The sequence below is a fragment of the Oncorhynchus tshawytscha genome, linkage group LG24 (genome assembly GCF_018296145.1).
Source record: "Oncorhynchus tshawytscha isolate Ot180627B linkage group LG24, Otsh_v2.0, whole genome shotgun sequence".
In the NCBI taxonomy this organism is placed as follows: domain Eukaryota; kingdom Metazoa; phylum Chordata; class Actinopteri; order Salmoniformes; family Salmonidae; genus Oncorhynchus; species Oncorhynchus tshawytscha.
Window position 1 is genome coordinate 27,171,255 of NC_056452.1, and position 18,465 is coordinate 27,189,719.

At 42.5% G+C, this 18,465-nt stretch overlaps 1 protein-coding gene across 2 annotated transcripts in view; it reads right to left on the reverse strand.

Moving 5' to 3' along the window:
- The window catches only part of LOC112235720 (cadherin-related family member 1-like), a 28,076-nt gene extending 17,387 nt beyond the window's left edge, over positions 1-10,689 (reverse strand). For both annotated transcript variants that reach the window (XM_042305595.1, XM_042305596.1), the window contains exons 1-13: positions 10,488-10,689; positions 10,339-10,341; positions 10,014-10,112; positions 8,373-8,518; positions 8,165-8,215; positions 7,951-8,040; positions 7,366-7,452; positions 6,537-6,653; positions 4,532-4,675; positions 3,722-3,800; positions 3,517-3,617; positions 1,569-1,775; positions 662-814 (exon numbers count right to left, since the gene is read on the reverse strand). In XM_042305595.1, coding sequence (XP_042161529.1) covers positions 662-814; positions 1,569-1,775; positions 3,517-3,617; positions 3,722-3,800; positions 4,532-4,675; positions 6,537-6,653; positions 7,366-7,452; positions 7,951-8,040; positions 8,165-8,215; positions 8,373-8,518; positions 10,014-10,112; positions 10,339-10,341; positions 10,488-10,560 — 1,350 coding nt within the window. In that variant the 5' untranslated portion in view covers positions 10,561-10,689. The remainder of the gene's footprint in view (positions 1-661; positions 815-1,568; positions 1,776-3,516; positions 3,618-3,721; positions 3,801-4,531; positions 4,676-6,536; positions 6,654-7,365; positions 7,453-7,950; positions 8,041-8,164; positions 8,216-8,372; positions 8,519-10,013; positions 10,113-10,338; positions 10,342-10,487) is intronic.
- Between the last annotated feature and the right edge of the window lie 7,776 nt (positions 10,690-18,465).

The following is an 18,465-nucleotide window of genomic DNA, read 5'->3' on the forward strand; positions in this document are numbered from 1 at the left end:
TTTTCAAGTGCAGTCGCAAAAACCATCAAACTCTATGATGAAACTGGCTCTCATGAAGACCCAGAGTTACCTCTGCTGTAGAGGATAAGTTCATGACAGTTACCAGCCTCAGAAATTGCAGCCCAAATAAATGCTTCAGAGTTCAAGTAACAGACAAATCTCAACATCAACTGTTCGGTGAAGACTGTGTGAATCAGGCCTTCATGGTTGAATTGCTACAAAGAAACCACTACTAAAGGACATCAATAATAAGAAGAGACTTGCTTGGGCCAAGAAATACGAGCAATGGACATTAGACCGGTGGAAATCCAAATTTGAGATTTTTGGTTCCAACCGCTGTGTCTTTGTGAGACACAGAGCAGCCAACAAGTGCTCAGCATATGTGGGAACTCCTTCAAGACTGTTGGAAAAGCATTCCAGGTGAAGCTGGTTGAGAGAATGCCATGTGTGCAAAGCTGTCATCAAGGCAAAGGGTGGCTACTTGTGTAACACTTTTGGCTACTACATGATTCCATGTGTTATTTCATAGTTTTGATGTCTTCACTATTATTCTACAATGTAGAAAATAGTTTTTTTTTTTTAAAGGAAAACCCTTGAATGAGTAGGTGTGTCCAAACTTTTGACTGGTACTGTAAATGCAGCTGAAAATGGTGTGAAATACCTTGTATGTTAAGGATTTGCCTTTTTCATAGTCAATGGCAGCAGAGTCTTCAATGATGACGGTGACCTGTGCTTCATTTAGGACCGTCTGTGGCACCACTCTGAGTACACGACCAGGCCCTACCAATCTCAGTTTAAATTTAGCATTCGCCCCCTGTCAGAGAAAACACACACCTACATGAATATGCCATCTATGACAACATTCATGGCAGATACCAAGATCTCTGACCTCTGTTTGACAACAATCATTTTAATCTATCTAATGGGCTGAGGGGGAAAAAAAACTGTCAATGGATACAATTATTATATAATGTAAAAAATTGCAGACGAGAATTCTGGGAACAATGACATAATGATGATAATGATGATAATGATGATAATGACAGCCATCTTAATCTAAATTAACTATTGACATTCCTGGGATGCTTAATAGTATTATTAGGCGAATATGGGGATTAAGATATTTATTTCTAAAATGGGTTTACATAATGTCACATACTGTTTTGTGGGGGGTGGGGATTAATGAAAGCATCCTTTATGAAATGTAGATTTTTACGGCCAAATACATCACATAATATAATACAACCAGCACCCATTAATAAAACACAATGTGGATTGTAGCACTAAAGTCATCGTTGGAGCTATCAATACCCTAGTATCAGTCAAGTGTTCTGGGGTTGGGCTAACAAACATGTTTAGGAGACAGGCTCAAGGCCTATAACGAAGCATAAAGGAGTAATTTCCATGAAAGTACGAGAGGTGGGAAATAGAATGTCTCTGGTTGTATCCGAAATGTTACCCAATATAACGGACTACTTCTAACCAGGGCCCATAGGGCACTGATCAAAAGTTGTGCACTATATAGGGAATAGGGTGCAATTTGGGAAACAGACTTTGCCTTCCAATACCTGATCAGAGTCGTTGACCGTTATCTTCAGCCCCCTGAGGATCTCCCCCTCTGGAGGGTGCTCATACATGGTCACCTCAAATTGGCTCTGGGGCCCATTCTCTCCGTAGAAGGTAGGAGGGTGGTTGTTGAGATCCACCACTCGAACCGTCACCATAGTCATGGCATTGTAGTCCAACAGCTCCTCGCTAGGCCCCAGCTCAGTGGCCTGAGACACAGAGACAGAGAGACAGAGAGAATGGCAGCAACAGCGAGAGAGAGAGAGAGAGAGAGTGAAGGAGAAAGAGAAGGAGAGAGAGAGAGAGAGGGAGAGAGTGAAGGAGAAAGAGAAGGAGAGAGAGAGAGAGAGAGAAGCAGAGAGAGAGAGAGAGAGAGACACAAGCGAAAGAGATCAGACAATAAAAAAGATGTGCTAAACATGTAACAGAGCACTAATACTGTAATAACAGAGCACTAATACTGTAATAACAGAGCACTAATACTGTAATAACAGAGCACTAATACTGTAATAACAGAGCACTAATACTGTAATAACAGAGCACTGATACTGTAATAACAGAGCACTGACACTAATAACAGAGCACTAACACTGTAATAACAGAGCACTAACACTGTAATAACAGAGCACTAACACTGTAATAACAGAGCACTAACACTGTAATAACAGAGCACTGATACTAATAACAGAGCACTGATACTGTAATAACAGAGCACTGATACTAATAACAGAGCACTGACACTAATAACAGAGCACTGACACTAATAACAGAGCACTGATACTAATAACAGAGCACTGATACTAATAACAGAGCTCTGATACTAATAACAGAGCACTGATACTAATAACAGAGCACTGACACTGTAATAACAGAGCACTGACACTGTAATAACAGAGCACTGATACTAATAACAGAGCACTAACACTGTAATAACAGAGCACTGATACTAATAACAGAGCACTGACACTAATAACAGAGCACTGATACTAATAACAGAGCACTGACACTAATAACAGAGCACTGATACTAATAACAGAGCACTGATACTAATAACAGAGCACTGACACTGTAATAACAGAGCACTGACACTGTAATAACAGAGCACTGATACTAATAACAGAGCACTAACACTGTAATAACAGAGCACTGATACTAATAACAGAGCACTGACACTAATAACAGAGCACTGATACTAATAACAGAGCACTGACACTAATAACAGAGCACTGATACTAATAACAGAGCACTGATACTAATAACAGAGCACTGATACTAATAACAGAGCACTGATACTAATAACAGAGCACTGATACTAATAACAGAGCACTGATACTAATAACAGAACACTGATACTAATAACAGAGCACTGACACTGTAATAACAGAGCACTGACACTAATAACAGAGCACTGACACTGTAATAACAGAGCACTGATACTAATAACAGAGCACTGACACTGTAATAACAGAGCACTGATACTAATAACAGAGCACTAACACTGTAATAACAGAGCACTGATACTAATAACAGAGCACTGACACTAATAACAGAGCACTGATACTAATAACAGAGCACTGACACTAATAACAGAGCACTGATACTAATAACAGAGCACTGATACTAATAACAGAGCACTGACACTAATAACAGAGCACTGATACTAATAACAGAGCACTGATACTAATAACAGAGCACTGACACTAATAACAGAGCTCTGACACTAATAACAGAGCACTGATACTAATAACAGAGCACTGATACTAATAACAGAGCACTGATACTAATAACAGAGCACTGACACTAATAACAGAGCACTGATACTAATAACAGAGCACTGATACTAATAACAGAGCACTGACACTAATAACAGAGCACTGACACTAATAACAGAGCACTGATACTAATAACAGAGCACTGATACTAATAACAGGATAAGAAAGCTTGTATTACCTTGACTTTGATTTCATATAATTCATTCCTCAGCGTGACTGGATAAGTTGTTAGGCTGATACAACCAGTTGTGCTATTGATGGTGAAGACATCCTCACTACCTGAAGGAGGAGAAAGGTAAGAACATCACCGTAGTATGTGAATCATGGCGCAGTTTGTGAAGTAAGTGTGTGTGTGTGTGTGTGTGTGTGTGTGTGTAACTTACCATTGGTAATAGAGTAATGAATAGGGTTAGGGTTTCCTTCGTCACCATCTTTGGCAAACACAGTGGCTATTTCAGAACCCTGCAAATACAAATTATAAATCATAAAGAAATGGCCTGGAAAAGTTTTCCAAAACATCAGTTGAACATACTGTATGTTAATGCGGCGACATGATATTCAAAATAATTCAAGTTCAATTTATTGAATATGAAGAAATGGCTTGCAAAAGTTCCCAAAAGTTTTAAAACCTATGTTTGAAAGACCAGAGGATCATCAGGTTGTGTTGTACTTACAGGAAGTGAGACCTCGTAGATGTAGCCAAAGTAAGGTTGTGTTGTACTTACAGGAAGTGAGACCTCGTAGATGTGGCCAAAGTAAGAAGGTTGTGTTGTACTTACAGGAAGTGAGACCTCGTAGATGTGGCCAAAGTAAGAAGGTTGTGTTGTACTTACAGGAAGTGAGACCTCGTAGATGTAGCCAAAGTAAGGAGGTTGTGTTGTACTTACAGGAAGTGAGACCTCGTAGATGTAGCCAAAGTAAGGTTGTGTTGTACTTACAGGAAGTGAGACCTCGTAGATGTAGCCAAAGTAAGGTTGTGTTGTACTTACAGGAAGTGAGACCTCGTAGATGTAGCCAAAGTAAGGTTGTGTTGTACTTACAGGAAGTGAGACCTCGTAGATGTAGCCAAAGTAAGGTTGTGTTGTACTTACAGGAAGTGAAACCTCGTAGATGTAGCCAAAGTAAGGTTGTGTTGTACTTACAGGAAGTGAGACCTCGTAGATGTAGCCAAAGTAAGGTTGTGTTGTACTTACAGGAACTGAGACCTCGTAGACGTAGCCAAAGTAAGGAGTTCCAACGAAGGCTGGAGGAGTGTCTTGGGCGTCAAGGACGTTGATGGTTATGGTGGCTGTAGATGTCAACACCTGATGCTTCCCTTTGTACTGCCCGCCCCCATCCTGATGGATACAACAGAAGGTTAGACATTGGACGACGACTCATGTGCTGACTGATTATTTAGCGCTAAAAACCATTGCGAAGCAACAGTACTGTTTGCATAAGTTAAACAAGGCGGCAGGTAGCCTAGTGGTTAAAGCGTTGGACCAGTAACTGAAAGGTTGCTGGATCGAATCGAATCCCTGAGCTGACATCTGTCGTTCTGCCCCTGAACAAAGCAGTTAACTCACTGTTCCCCAGTAGGCTGTAAATAAGAATTTGTTCTTACTGACTTGCCTAATTAAATACCAAAAAATTTAAATACTCTGTGTGGAAGGCTGTAACACTGTTTGCTTAGTGAGGAGTACCACCTCCTCCATCGCCCTAAAGAAAAAGGCCTTCTTCAATTGCGAAAGGAGCGACACTTCAGGCTGAGAACTCAGTGTCACACATCTCCATCTGCTAGATATGTGAATTTCAACAGCTTTCTATTTGTGTGTGAACTTCAGAATCTGGCTCCCATGAAAATACACTCAACATACAGTAAAGGGCCTAAACAACATGCTCCTTCACACAAGACAATTAGTCAATCAACTGCCATGGTGTGGGATCAAGGGCCGAGCCGTAGTGTGGCCTTAAATAATCTGGGCAGACCCTCCCCGAGAGCTTAGAGACGGATGGAGGAGAGGAGCTGATCCTCCCCCTGAGGCTTAAAGACAGAGGGACCCCCAGCCCTTCAACCTCCACAGGGCTCAGAGAGGAGGATAGAGACAGAAGAAAAGCTTCTCTCCCCAGGGATTAGAGAAGAGGATAGAGACAGAAGAAAAGCTTCCCTCCCCAGGGATCAGAGAAGAGGATAGAGACAGAAGAAAAGCTTCCCTCCCCAGGGATCAGAGAAGAGGATAGAGACAGAAGAAAAGCTTCCCTCTCCAGGGCTCAGAGAAGAGGATAGAGACAGAAGAAAAGCTTCCCTCCCCAGGGATCAGAGAAGAGGATAGAGACAGAAGAAAAGCTTCCCTCCCCAGGGCTCAGAGAAGAGGATAGAGACAGAAGAAAAGCTTCCCTCCCCAGGGATCAGAGAAGAGGGTAGAGACAGAAGAAAAGCTTCCCCTTCCCTAGGGATCAGAGAAGAGGATAGAGACAGAAGAAAAGCTTCCCTCCCCCAGGGATCAGAGAAGAGGATAGAGACAGAAGAAAAGCTTCCCTCCCCCAGGACTCAGAGAACAGAAATAGAAGAAAAGCTTCCCTCCCCCAGGACTCATAGAGAACAGAAATAGAAGAAAAGCTTCCCTCCCCCAAGGCTCAGAGGAGAGGACAGATTGGGATGAGACATTGGGATGAGACATTGGGATGACACATTGGGATGAAACATTGGGATGACACATTGGGATGACACATTGGGATGACACATTGGGATGACACATTGGGATGACACATTGGGATGAAACATTGGGATGACACATTGGGATGAAACATTGGGATGACACATTGGGATGGGATGAGACATTGGGATGAGACATTGGGATGACACATTGGGATGACACATTGGGATGACACATTGGGATGACACATTGGGATGAAACATTGGGATGACACATTGGGATGACACATTGGGATGAAACATTGGGATGACACATTGGGATGACACATTGGGATGACACATTGGGATGAGACATTGGGATGAGACATTGGGATGACACATTGGGATGACACATTGGGATGACACATTGGGATGACACATTGGGCTGAAACATTGGGATGACACATTGTTGTTTGGGGTTTTAGGCTGGGTATCTGTAAAGAACTTTGTGACAACTGCTGTATAAAAAAGGGCTTCATAAAAATGACATTGATTGATTGACACATAGCTAGCCGCCATCTAACCTTGGCAACCACCGTCACAAAGTGTAACGTTGTCGTCTCAAAGTCGAGCGTCTCGCCTGGTTTGATCCGCAGGACCCCACTGTGGCCGTCGATGGTGAACTTGGTAGTAGGAGTTCCCTGTGAACAGACACAGGACCATCAGTAAAACCCTTCGTTGTGATGATGTACACTGAGATCTAGACAGATCTAACTAAGCACTCGCCATTCAATTAACTGTTTAGTGTCAATGACATTTCAAATACACCTGAAGTACAACCAAGACCACATCACACATCAAATCCAGGCCTGAAGAGGGATAAAACGTCACATTTCAGCCGTTCAACCATTTTCTGCTGTTGTTCTTTCAGATATCTAAAATCATCAGGATGGTTTTAGACTCCAGAATCTGCTTTGTGAATCTCCCAGTCAACATATGAACGGTGCCAACGGCTGTTTGCTTGCTGATGGCCAAAAGCAGCCCTAAGCTCCAGCTAAGCCCTCGACACCTTGCTGAAATGTAATTTAAATGTAATCCACTAAAGTAACACCATTTCCTGCCTCCACTCCAGTGTAAAAAAAAAAGAATGGTTTTCTCTCAGAGGATGGTTCACTTCCTGTGTTGATTAAAGACATGTGGCCTTACCATTCATCTACAGTATGACAGTGGATCCTTCGTATAGACTGTATAACATTAGAGCTAACCCTGAACCCTCTGGCAGACCAGGACTGTGTTCATTATGACACACGTAGCAACAAAACAAAATGATATTGTTCTATTTGAGGGTTCATATACTCCCTTCCTGTTTCAGACCATTTTCTTCTTCTTTAGTGATCAATGGACGTTGTTCACCTGTAAGTAGTAGGTGACACTGCCTCCAGAGCCCATGTCTTTATCCACGGCTTGCACTCTGTAAATGCTGCTTCCAGCTGGAGTGTCCTGCAGATGACACAGACATGGATGACATTTGACATTAAACATAATGTGTACTAGATAAGTGCCTGTGCACTTACTTATCTAGTACATATCTGCTTAGACTTTAATAACGGTGTCATTACTTGCCAGCATGTCAGACAGGCCCCTGGGGTAGTGACACCCTATTATGTCTAAAGACATGATACCAGTATTGACATCTCTGTCATTATCACTTAACATTATCTCTAAAGACATGATACCAATATTGACATCTCTGTCGTTATCACTTAACATTATCTCTAAAGACATGATACCAGTATTGACATCTCTGTCATTATCACTTAACATTATCTCTAAAGACATGATACCAATATTGACATCTCTGTCGTTATCACTTAACATTATGTCTAAAAACATGATACCAGTATTGACATCTCTGTCGTTATCACTTAACATTATCTCTAAAGACCTTTTAAACCAAAGACAGAGCTGTCTGTATGGCGATGAGGGTTTAACACTGACCTCTGGGACGTCTACGGCGAAAGGCAGGTTCTGGAACTCTGGTTCTTCATCATTGGCATCGGTGACAAACACCCGTATCGTCTCGGCAACCTAAAGGAAGGAACAAACAGATGACATCACAACAGCCCGGCTGAGAAGCCAGGTATGATTATTTGGTATGTGTATAGGCCTATACATTTGAAGCGACGAATGTTGTTGTCAAAGCTCAGCTCACCTTATTCCGGCCATCTGTTATGCTAACGAGAGCTGAGATTTCACCTTGTTTCTGACAAAACAAAGAACATGATTTTAACAGCACTCTAAATAGCACATCCGGTACTAGGGGTTAATGATAGTCTCTGGCGACAGACGGCAGACTTGGTTCTGGGTTGCTGAGATTACCAGAGATATCGTTTTCTCAAAGCTCCCTGCATTACACTCACCTCTCTGTCTAGTTCCTGAATGAGAGTTATGTTTCCTGATTTGGGGTCCACTCTCAGGTATTCTCTGGTGCCCTTCTCAAAGGTCAGGCCAAACCACACGGCATCCCCCTCTGGGTCAGTGCCATTTAGGATATATACCTGTGTTCCTGTAAGGTTAGAGACAGAGATAGCACCTGCTTATGAATCTGTTATGAATGCGTTATGAATGCGTTATGAATGCTTATGTATGTGTTATGAATGCTTATGTATGTGTTATGAATGCTTATGAATCTGTTATGAATGGGTTATGAATGTGTTAGGAATGCTTATGAATGGGTTATGAATGTGTTATGAATGTGTTATGAATGCGTTATGAATGCTTATGAATGGGTTATGAATGTGTTATGAATGCTTATGAATGGGTTATGAATTATTACGAATGTGTTATGAATGCTTATGAATGGGTTATGAATGTGTTATGAATTCTTATGAATCTGTTATGAATGCGTTATGAATGCGTTATGAATGCTTATGAATGGGTTATGAATGTGTTATGAATGCTTATGAATGGGTTATGAATGATTATGAATGTGTTATGAATGCTTATGGATGGGTTATGAATGTGTTATGAATGCTTATGAATGTGTTATGAATGCTTATGAATGGGTTATGAATGTGTTATGAATGCTTATGAATGGGTGGTGAATGCTTATGAATCTGTTATGAATGCTTATGGATGTGTTATGAATGCTTATGAATGTGTTATGAATGCTTATGAATGTGTTATGAATGCTTATGTATGAGTTATGAATGCTTATGAATGTGTGATGAAGTCTTTATGTAGCTACTCTTCAAATATTAAAGTGTTACCGAATTTGGTAATAACATTACCTATCAAATACATGAAAGGTAAACCATCTCTACCTCCAGTTGTACAGGAGAGCATATCCTACAGCACCATTAACCTGACCTGGACATAGTTGTTTAGGAATAGGAATTCTGAGGTGTACCTTTCCCAAAAACCCAGGTTTTCGAGAAATCCAGGAACAAGCAGGAAATCTGGGTATACCTCCAAGTGGGATTTCTGGAAAACCTGGAAATGTTGCATTCCGTAGTATTTTCTGATTGTTTTTCCTATTGTTGACAGCCACCCCTGCCTCGTTATTGTTTTCCCTGGCTAAGCTTGTTAGCGCGAGTCACCGTCCTCTGCAGGGCATTATGGTGATAAATCTAAGGCTCAACGTTGCTCAAGTGATCACTGATTAGTCCATCACAAGCAGACCTGGGTTCAAATACTATTTGAAATCTTTCAAATATTTTTGAGTGTTTGCTCTCGCCTGCATGGAGTGCAGGGTTTGCAGTTTTGGGACTATTCTGTTGGTCAACGAAGCTAGGCAAGCTCAACGAAGCACACATCATCTCCTTGAAATGATTACAAATAGTATTTGAACCCAGGTCTGATCCTTAGCTACTGTTTAACACTGTTCTTGAAACAAAATCCATCACACTGTGATTTTAATTTAATTTCTTTTAATTTCTTTTAATTTAGCTATTTGTAAACCACATGACATACTGTATATTATCAATTCACAACTTCACTGACTCAATTGAATAATTATATTAAATAATCATCTCATTTATTTAATTGTTCACAACACTTACCGACTGGTGTGTCTTCTGAGATACTGAAGAGAGCCATATTCCCATTGGTGCTGCTCGGTCCTTTGTCGTAGAAATAGGGAGCATAGTCTGACGTTTGCCCTGGTGGAGAAAAAACAAATGAATCGAAATGTGTCACTTATAACAAAAACAGCACTGTCAAGCTTATTCACAATCGCTAAAAAAAAAGATAGATGACAATCTATGGATAACGAGTAGACTTTTATACAGTACAGAAATTATAACACATGCTGTCATAATCCATTCAATACTTCTGACACCTGTGGTCCTATTTCTCTGAATATTCCATTTGAATTATTGTACTCACTTCCTGAAACGGCAGGAAAGCAGAGAGAAACAAGACAGTTCAAAGTCAAAAGAGGTTAAGGAAATGGTATTATCTAAAAGAAGGTCAAGAAAACCCAGTGAACTCCCAATATCAAGACAAAGACCAGGACAGAGAAAATAAAAACCTACCCAACGAGGGAGGAAGAGTAACCAAGAAGACTAAGAGAAAAATAAACCCTCTCTTTTTCTTTTGGTTCTTCATCCTGATGGAGGAGGCAGAAGACGGTTTGTCAGGATCATACAGGGTGGAGGTAGAGACCAGGAAGAGGGAGACCGGCTGAGAGGCTGAGTGGAACGGAGTCAGTGTCCTTCTGGAGGTGTCTACAATATGCCAGGCTTCTCAAAAGACGGCTCAGCTCAGTGTAAGAAGCAGTTTCTCAGAGCAGCCTGGTCTCATAGGCTAGACGTAACATAGTAAGTTGTAAATCCAGGAAACTCAAATTAGTATGATATGTTATGTTTGGTATGGTTACATAAGACAGGAGGTTAATTAAGGCAAAAATGAAAGTAGGTTGGTTAGTCGGGGTGAATGGGTGAACGTCCAGCATGCCAACGGTAGTGTTTTCAAAAATCATCACGGACAACTTTAGCATTTAAGCTAATTAGCAACTTTGCAATGAGTTACTACTTTTCAACTACTTTGCAAATACTGAACACTTCCCTTAACCGTAACCTTAACCCTAAGCTAACGTTAGCCACCTAGGGACATTAGTGGCATAATATTGGAATATCGTACCATACGTTTAGCAAATTCGGCACATATTGTACGAATTGCAGTTAGTAATATATCGTATGCGTTGTAATTTGTAACATATCATAGGAGATGGACATCCACAAATGAATACACCCCATACGAAACTTAACATACAGTGCATTCGGAAACTATTCAGACCCCTTGACTTGTTCCACATTATGTTATGTTACAGCTGTAATCTAAAATGGATTCAATTGTTTTTTTCCCTTATCAATCTACACACAATACCCCGTAATGACTAAGCAAAGCGAAAATACTTAAATATCACATTTACATAAGTATTCAGATCCTTTACTCAGTACTTTGTTGAAGAACCTTTTGTAGCAATTACAGACTCGAGTCTTCTTGGGTATGACGCTATAAGCTTGGCACAACTGTATTTGGGGAGTTTCTCTCATTCTTCTCTGCAGACCCTCTCAAGCTCTGTCAGGTTGGATGGGGAGCGTCACTGCACAGCTATTTTCATGTCTCTCCAGAGATGTTTGATTGGGTTCAAGTCTGGGCTCTGGCTGGGCCACTTGAGGACATTCAGAGTCTTGTCCTGAAGCCACTCCTACATTGTCTTGGCTGTATGCTTAATGTCGTTGTCTTGTTGGAAGGTGAACCTTCACCCCAGTCTGAGGTCCTGAGTGCTCTGGAGAAGGTTTTTATCAAGGATATCTCTGTACTTTTCTCCATTCATCTTTCCATCCATCCTGACTGCATGATGCTGCCACAACCATGCTTTATCGTAGGGATGGCGCCAGGTTTCTTCCAGACGTGATGCTTGGGATTCAAGCCAAAGAATTCAATCTTGGTTTCATCCGACCAGATCATTTTTTTTCTCATGGTCTGAGAGACCTTTAGGTGCATTTTGGCAAACTCCAAGAGGGCTGTCATGTGCCTTTTACTGAGGAGTGGCTTCCATCTGGCCACTCTACCATAAAGGCCTGATTGGTGGAGTGCTGCAGAGAGTGTTGTCCTTCTGTAAGGTTCTCCCATCTCCACAGAGGAACTCCAGAGCTCTGTCAGAGTGACAATCGGGTTCTTCGTTACCTCCCTGACAAAGGCCCTTCTCCCCTGATTGCTCAGTTTGGCCGGGCGGCCAGCTCTAGGAAACTTCTTCCATTTAAGAATGATGGAGGCCACTGTGTTCTTGGGGATTTTCAATGCTGCAGACATGTTTTTGTACCCTTCCCCAGATCTGTGCCTCGACACAATCCTGTCTCAGTGCTCTACGGACAATTCCATTGACCTCATGGCTTGGTTTTTGCTCTGTCAACTGTTTGACCTTATATAGACAGGTGTGTGGCTTTCGAAATCATGTCCAATCAATTGAATTTACCACAGGTTGACTCCGATCAAGATATAGAAACATTTCAAGGATGATCAACGGAAACAGGATGCACATGGGCTAAATTTAAAGTCTCACAGCAAAGGGTTTGAATAATTATGTAAATTAGGTATCTGTTTTTTTTTTTTTTTAATACATTTGCAAACATTTTTTAAAAATCTGTCTTCGCTTTGTAATTATGGGATATTGTGTGAATATTGATGAGGGGAAAAAACATGTAATCCATTTTAGAATAAGGCTGTAACGTAACAAAATGTGGAAAAAGTCAAGGGGTATGAATACTTTCCAAATGCTCTGTATAGGCTAAGAAACCTAGCTAAATAACATTAGCATACTGTATCAAACTAATTGGACTGTCCCGGATTTACATTTACTATGTTACGTCTACCCCTGAGTCCAAGTTGCTCAGTGCAGTATTAATCCTACCTGTACTTCTTTACTTCAAAGCCACAGCAGACATCTTAGATAGACCTCGTCTACTGCTGCTCTCACCCACAAGTGTGAGACTGTTCTCCACAGACAGGCTAGGAGATATCTGTCACAGACTGTTCTCCACAGACAGGCTAGGAGATATCTGTCACAGACTGTTCTCCACAGACAGGCTAGGAGATATCTGTCACAGACTGTTCTCCACAGAGGCTCGGAGATATGTTACAGACTGTTATCCACAGAGAGGCTAGGAGATATCTGTCACAGGCAGTTCTCCACAGAGCGGCTAGGAGATATGTCACAAATCTTTCTCCACAGTGAGGCTAGGAGATGTGTCACAGACTGTTCTCCACAGAGAGGTTAGGAGATATCTGTCACAGACTGTTCTCCACAGAGAGGCTAGGAGATATCTGTCACAGACTGTTCTCCACAGAGAGGCTAGGAGATATCTGTCACAGACAGTTCTCCACAGACAGGCTAGGAGATATCTGTCACAGACTGTTCTCCACAGACAGGCTAGGAGATATCTGTCACAGACTGTTCTCCACAGACAGGCTAGGAGATATCTGTCACAGACTGTTCTCCACAGAGAGGCTAGGAGATATCTGTCACAGACTGTTCTCCACAAACAGGCTAGGAGATATCTGTCACAGACTGTTCTCCACAGACAGGCTAGGAGATATCTGTCACAGACTGTTCTCCACAGAGGCTCGGAGATATGTCACAGACTGTTATCCACAGAGAGGCTAGGAGATATCTGTCACAGACAGTTCTCCACAGACAGGCTAGGAGATATCTGTCGCAGACTGTTCTCCACAGAGAGGCTAGGAGATATCTGTCACAGACTGTTCTCCACAGACAGGCTAGGAGATATCTGTCACAGACTGTTCTCCACAGACAGGCTAGGAGATATCTGTCACAGACTGTTCTCCACAGACAGGCTAGGAGATATCTGTCACAGACTGTTCTCCCCAGACAGGCTAGGAGATATCTGTCACAGACTGTTCTCCACAGACAGGCTAGGAGATATCTGTCACAGACTGTTCTCCACAGAGCGGCTAGGAGATATCTGTCACAGACTGTTCTCCACAGACAGGCTAGGAGATATCTGTCACAGACTGTTCTCCACAGAGGCTCGGAGATATGTCACAGACTGTTATCCACAGAGAGGCTAGGAGATATCTGTCACAGACAGTTCTCCACAGACAGGCTAGGAAATATCTGTCACAGACTGTTCTCCACAGACAGGCTAGGAGATATCTGTCACAGACTGTTCTCCACAGAGGCTCGGAGATATGTCACAGACTGTTATCCACAGAGAGGCTAGGAGATATCTGTCACAGACAGTTCTCCACAGAGCGGCTAGGAGATATGTCACAAATCTTTCTCCACAGTGAGGCTAGGAGATGTGTCACAGACTGTTCTCCACAGAGAGGTTAGGAGATATCTGTCACAGACTGTTCTCCACAGAGAGGCTAGGAGATATCTGTCACAGACTGTTCTCCACAGAGAGGCTAGGAGATCTGTCACAGACTGTTCTCCACATAGAGGCTCGGAGATATCTGTCACAGACTGTTCTCCACAGACAGGCTAGGAGATATCTGTCACAGACTGTTCTCCACAGAGGCTCGGAGATATGTCACAGACTGTTCTCCACAGAGAGGCTAGGAGATATCTGTCACAGACTGTTCTCCACAGACAGGCTAGGAGATATCTGTCACAGACTGTTCTCCACAGAGGCTCGGAGATATGTCACAGACTGTTATCCACAGAGAGGCTAGGAGATATCTGTCACAGACAGTTCTCCACAGAGCGGCTAGGAGATATGTCACAAATCTTTCTCCACAGTGAGGCTAGGAGATGTGTCACAGACTGTTCTCCACAGAGAGGTTAGGAGATATCTGTCACAGACTGTTCTCCACAGAGAGGCTAGGAGATATCTGTCACAGACTGTTCTCCACAGAGAGGCTAGGAGATATCTGTCACAGACTGTTCTCCACAGACAGGCTAGGAGATATCTGTCACAGACTGTTCTCCACAGACAGGCTAGGAGATATCTGTCACAGACTGTTCTCCACAGAGAGGCTCGGAGATCTGTCACAGACTGTTCTCCACAGAGAGGCTAGGAGATATCTGTCACAGACTGTTCTCCACAGAGAGGCTAGGAGATATCTGTCACAGACTGTTCTCCACAGACAGGCTAGGAGATATCTGTCACAGACTGTTCTCCACAGACAGGCTAGGAGATATCTGTCACAGACTGTTCTCCACAGAGAGGCTAGGAGATATCTGTCACAGACTGTTCTCCACAGAGAGGCTAGGAGATCTGTCACAGACTGTTCTCCACAGAGAGGTTAGGAGATATCTGTCACAGACAGTTCTCCACAGAGAGGCTAGGAGATATCTGTCACAGACTGTTCTCCACAGACAGGCTAGGAGATATCTGTCACAGACTGTTCTCCACAGAGAGGCTAGGAGATATCTGTCACAGACTGTTCTCCACAGAGAAGCTTTAAGTCTAAGGTGCTTACGACTGTGAGGTTCAAATGGCACCCTATTCCCTATTTAGTGCAATGCTTTTGACTAGGGCCCATGTGTAAGCGATAGGGTACCATGCGAGTCTACACCCCCAGGCTCAGGGAGCTGTACGGTGCATGTGGAACATATTCAGACCCCTTCACTTTTTCCACATTTTGTTACATTACAGCCTTATTCTAAAACAGATGTAATGTTTTTCATAAATCTACACACAATACCCAATAATGACAAAGCAAAAATAGGTTTTGAAATTTGTGCAGAAAAAAACAAAAAACTAAACAGAAATATAACATTTACACACACCCTTTACTCAGAACTTTGTTGAAGCCTCTTTGGCACGATTACAGCCGAGTCTTCTTGGGTATGATGCTACAAGCTTGGCACACATGTATTTGGGCAGTTTAATCCATTCCTCTCTGCAGGTCCTATAAAAGCTCTGTCAAGTTGGATGGGGAGCGTTCCTGCACAGCTATTTTCAGGTCTCTCCAGAGATGTTCGATCCGGCCTCTGGCTGGGCCACTCAAGGACATTAAGAGACTTGTCAAATCAAATCTTATTAGTCACATGTGCCGAATACAACAGATGTAGACTTCACAGTGAAACACTTACTTACGAGCCCTTAACCAACAACGCAGTTAAGAAACATACACAAAAAAAGAAAGAAAAGTAACAAATAATTAAAGAGCAGCAGTAAAATAACAATAGTGAGGCTATATACAGGGTATTACGGTACAGAGTCAATGTGGAGGCTATATACAGGGTATTCCGGTACAGAGTCAATGTGGAGGCTATATACAGGGTATTACGGTACAGAGTCAATGTGGAGGCTATATACAGGGTATTACGGTACAGAGTCAATGTGGAGGCTATATACAGGGTATTACGGTACAGAGTCAATGTGGAGGCTATATACAGGGGGTACAGGTACAGAGTCAATGTGGAGGCTATATACAGGGGGGGGGCACCGGTTAGTCGAGGTAATATGTACATGTAGGTAGAGTTATTAAAGTGACTATGCATAGATAATAGACAGTAGCAGTGTAGTAAGGGGGGCAATGCAAGTAGTCTGAGTAGCCATTTGATTAGATGTTCAGGAGTCTTATGGCTTGGGGGTAGAAGCCTGAAGCCACTCCTGTGTTGTCTAGGCTGTGTGCGTAGGGTCGTTGTCCTGTTGGAAGGTGAACCTTCGCCCCCAGTCTGAGGTCCCGAGCGCCCTGAATCAGGTTTTCATCAAGGATCTCTCTATACTCAGTTCATCTTTCCCTCAACCCTGACGAGTCTCTCAGTCCCTGCCGCTGAAAAACATCCCCACAGCATGATGCTGCCACCACCATGTGTCACCGTAGGGATGGTATTGGCCAGGTGATGAGTGGTGCCTGGTTGCCTCCAGATGTGACACTTGGCATTCACACCAAAGAGTTCTATCTCAGAGACTCTTGTTTCTCATGGTTGAAGAGTCGTCATGGCTTGGTTTTTGCTCTGACATTCACTGTCAACTGTGGGACCTTATATAGACAGGTGTGTGCCTTTCTACAGTGCCTTGCGAAAGTATTCGGCCCCCTTGAACTTTGCGACCTTTTGCCACATTTCAGGCTTCAAACATAAAGATATAAAACTGTATTTTTTGTGAAGAATCAACAACAAGTGGGACACAATCATGAAGTGGAACAACATTTATTGGATATTTCAAACTTTTTTAACAAATCAAAAACTGAAAAATTGGGCGTGCAAAATTATTCAGCCCCCTTAAGTTAATACTTTGTAGCGCCACCTTTTGCTGCGATTACAGCTGTAAGTCGCTTGGGGCATGTCTCTATCAGTTTTGCACATCGAGAGACTGAATTTTTTTTCCCATTCCTCCTTGCAAAACAGCTCGAGCTCAGTGAGGTTGGATGGAGAGCATTTGTGAACAGCAGTTTTCAGTTCTTTCCACAGATTCTCGATTGGATTCAGGTCTGGACTTTGACTTGGCCATTCTAACACCTGGATATGTTTATTTTTGAACCATTCCATTGTAGATTTTGCTTTATGTTTTGGATCATTGTCTTGTTGGAAGACAAATCTCCGTCCCAGTCTCAGGTCTTTTGCAGACTCCATCAGGTTTTCTTCCAGAATGGTCCTGTATTTGGCTCCAACCATCTTCCCATCAATTTGAACCATCTTCCCTGTCCCTGCTGAAGAAAAGCAGGCCCAAACCATGATGCAGCCACCACCATGTTGGACATTGGGGATGGTGTGTTCAGGGTGATGAGCTGTGTTGCTTTTACGCCAAACATAACGTTTTGCATTGTTGCCAAAAAGTTCAATTTTGGTTTCATCTGACCAGAGCCCCTTCTTCCACATGTTTGGTGTGTCTCCCAGGTGGCTTGTGGCAAACTTTAAACAACACTTTTTATGGATATCTTTAAGAAATGGCTTTCTTCTTGCCACTCTTCCATAAAGGCCAGATTTGTGCAATATACGACTGATTGTTGTCCTATGGACAGAGTCTCCCACCTCAGCTGTAGATCTCTGCAGTTCATCCAGAGTGATCATGGGCCTCTTGGCTGCATCTCTGATCAGTCTTCTCCTTGTATGAGCTGAAAGTTTAGAGGGGCGGCCAGGTCTTGGTGGATTTGCAGTGGTCAGATACTCCTTCCATTTCAATATTATCGCTTGCACAGTGCTCCTTGGGATGTTTAAAGCTTGGAAAATCTTTTTGTATCCAAATCCGGCTTTAAACTTCTTCACAACAGTATCTCGGACCTGTCTGGTGTGTTCCTTGTTCTTCATGATGCTCTCTGCGCTTTTAACGGACCTCTGAGACTATCACAGTGCAGGTGCATTCATACGGAGACTTGATTACACACAGGTGGATTGTATTTATCATCATTAGTCATTTAGGTCAACATTGGATCATTCAGAGATCCTCACTGAACTTCTGGAGAGAGTTTGCTGCACTGAAAGTAAAGGGGCTGAATAATTTTGCACGCCCAATTTTTCAGTTTTTGATTTGTTAAAAAAGTTTGAAATATCCAATAAATGTCGTTCCACTTCATGATTGTGCCCCACTT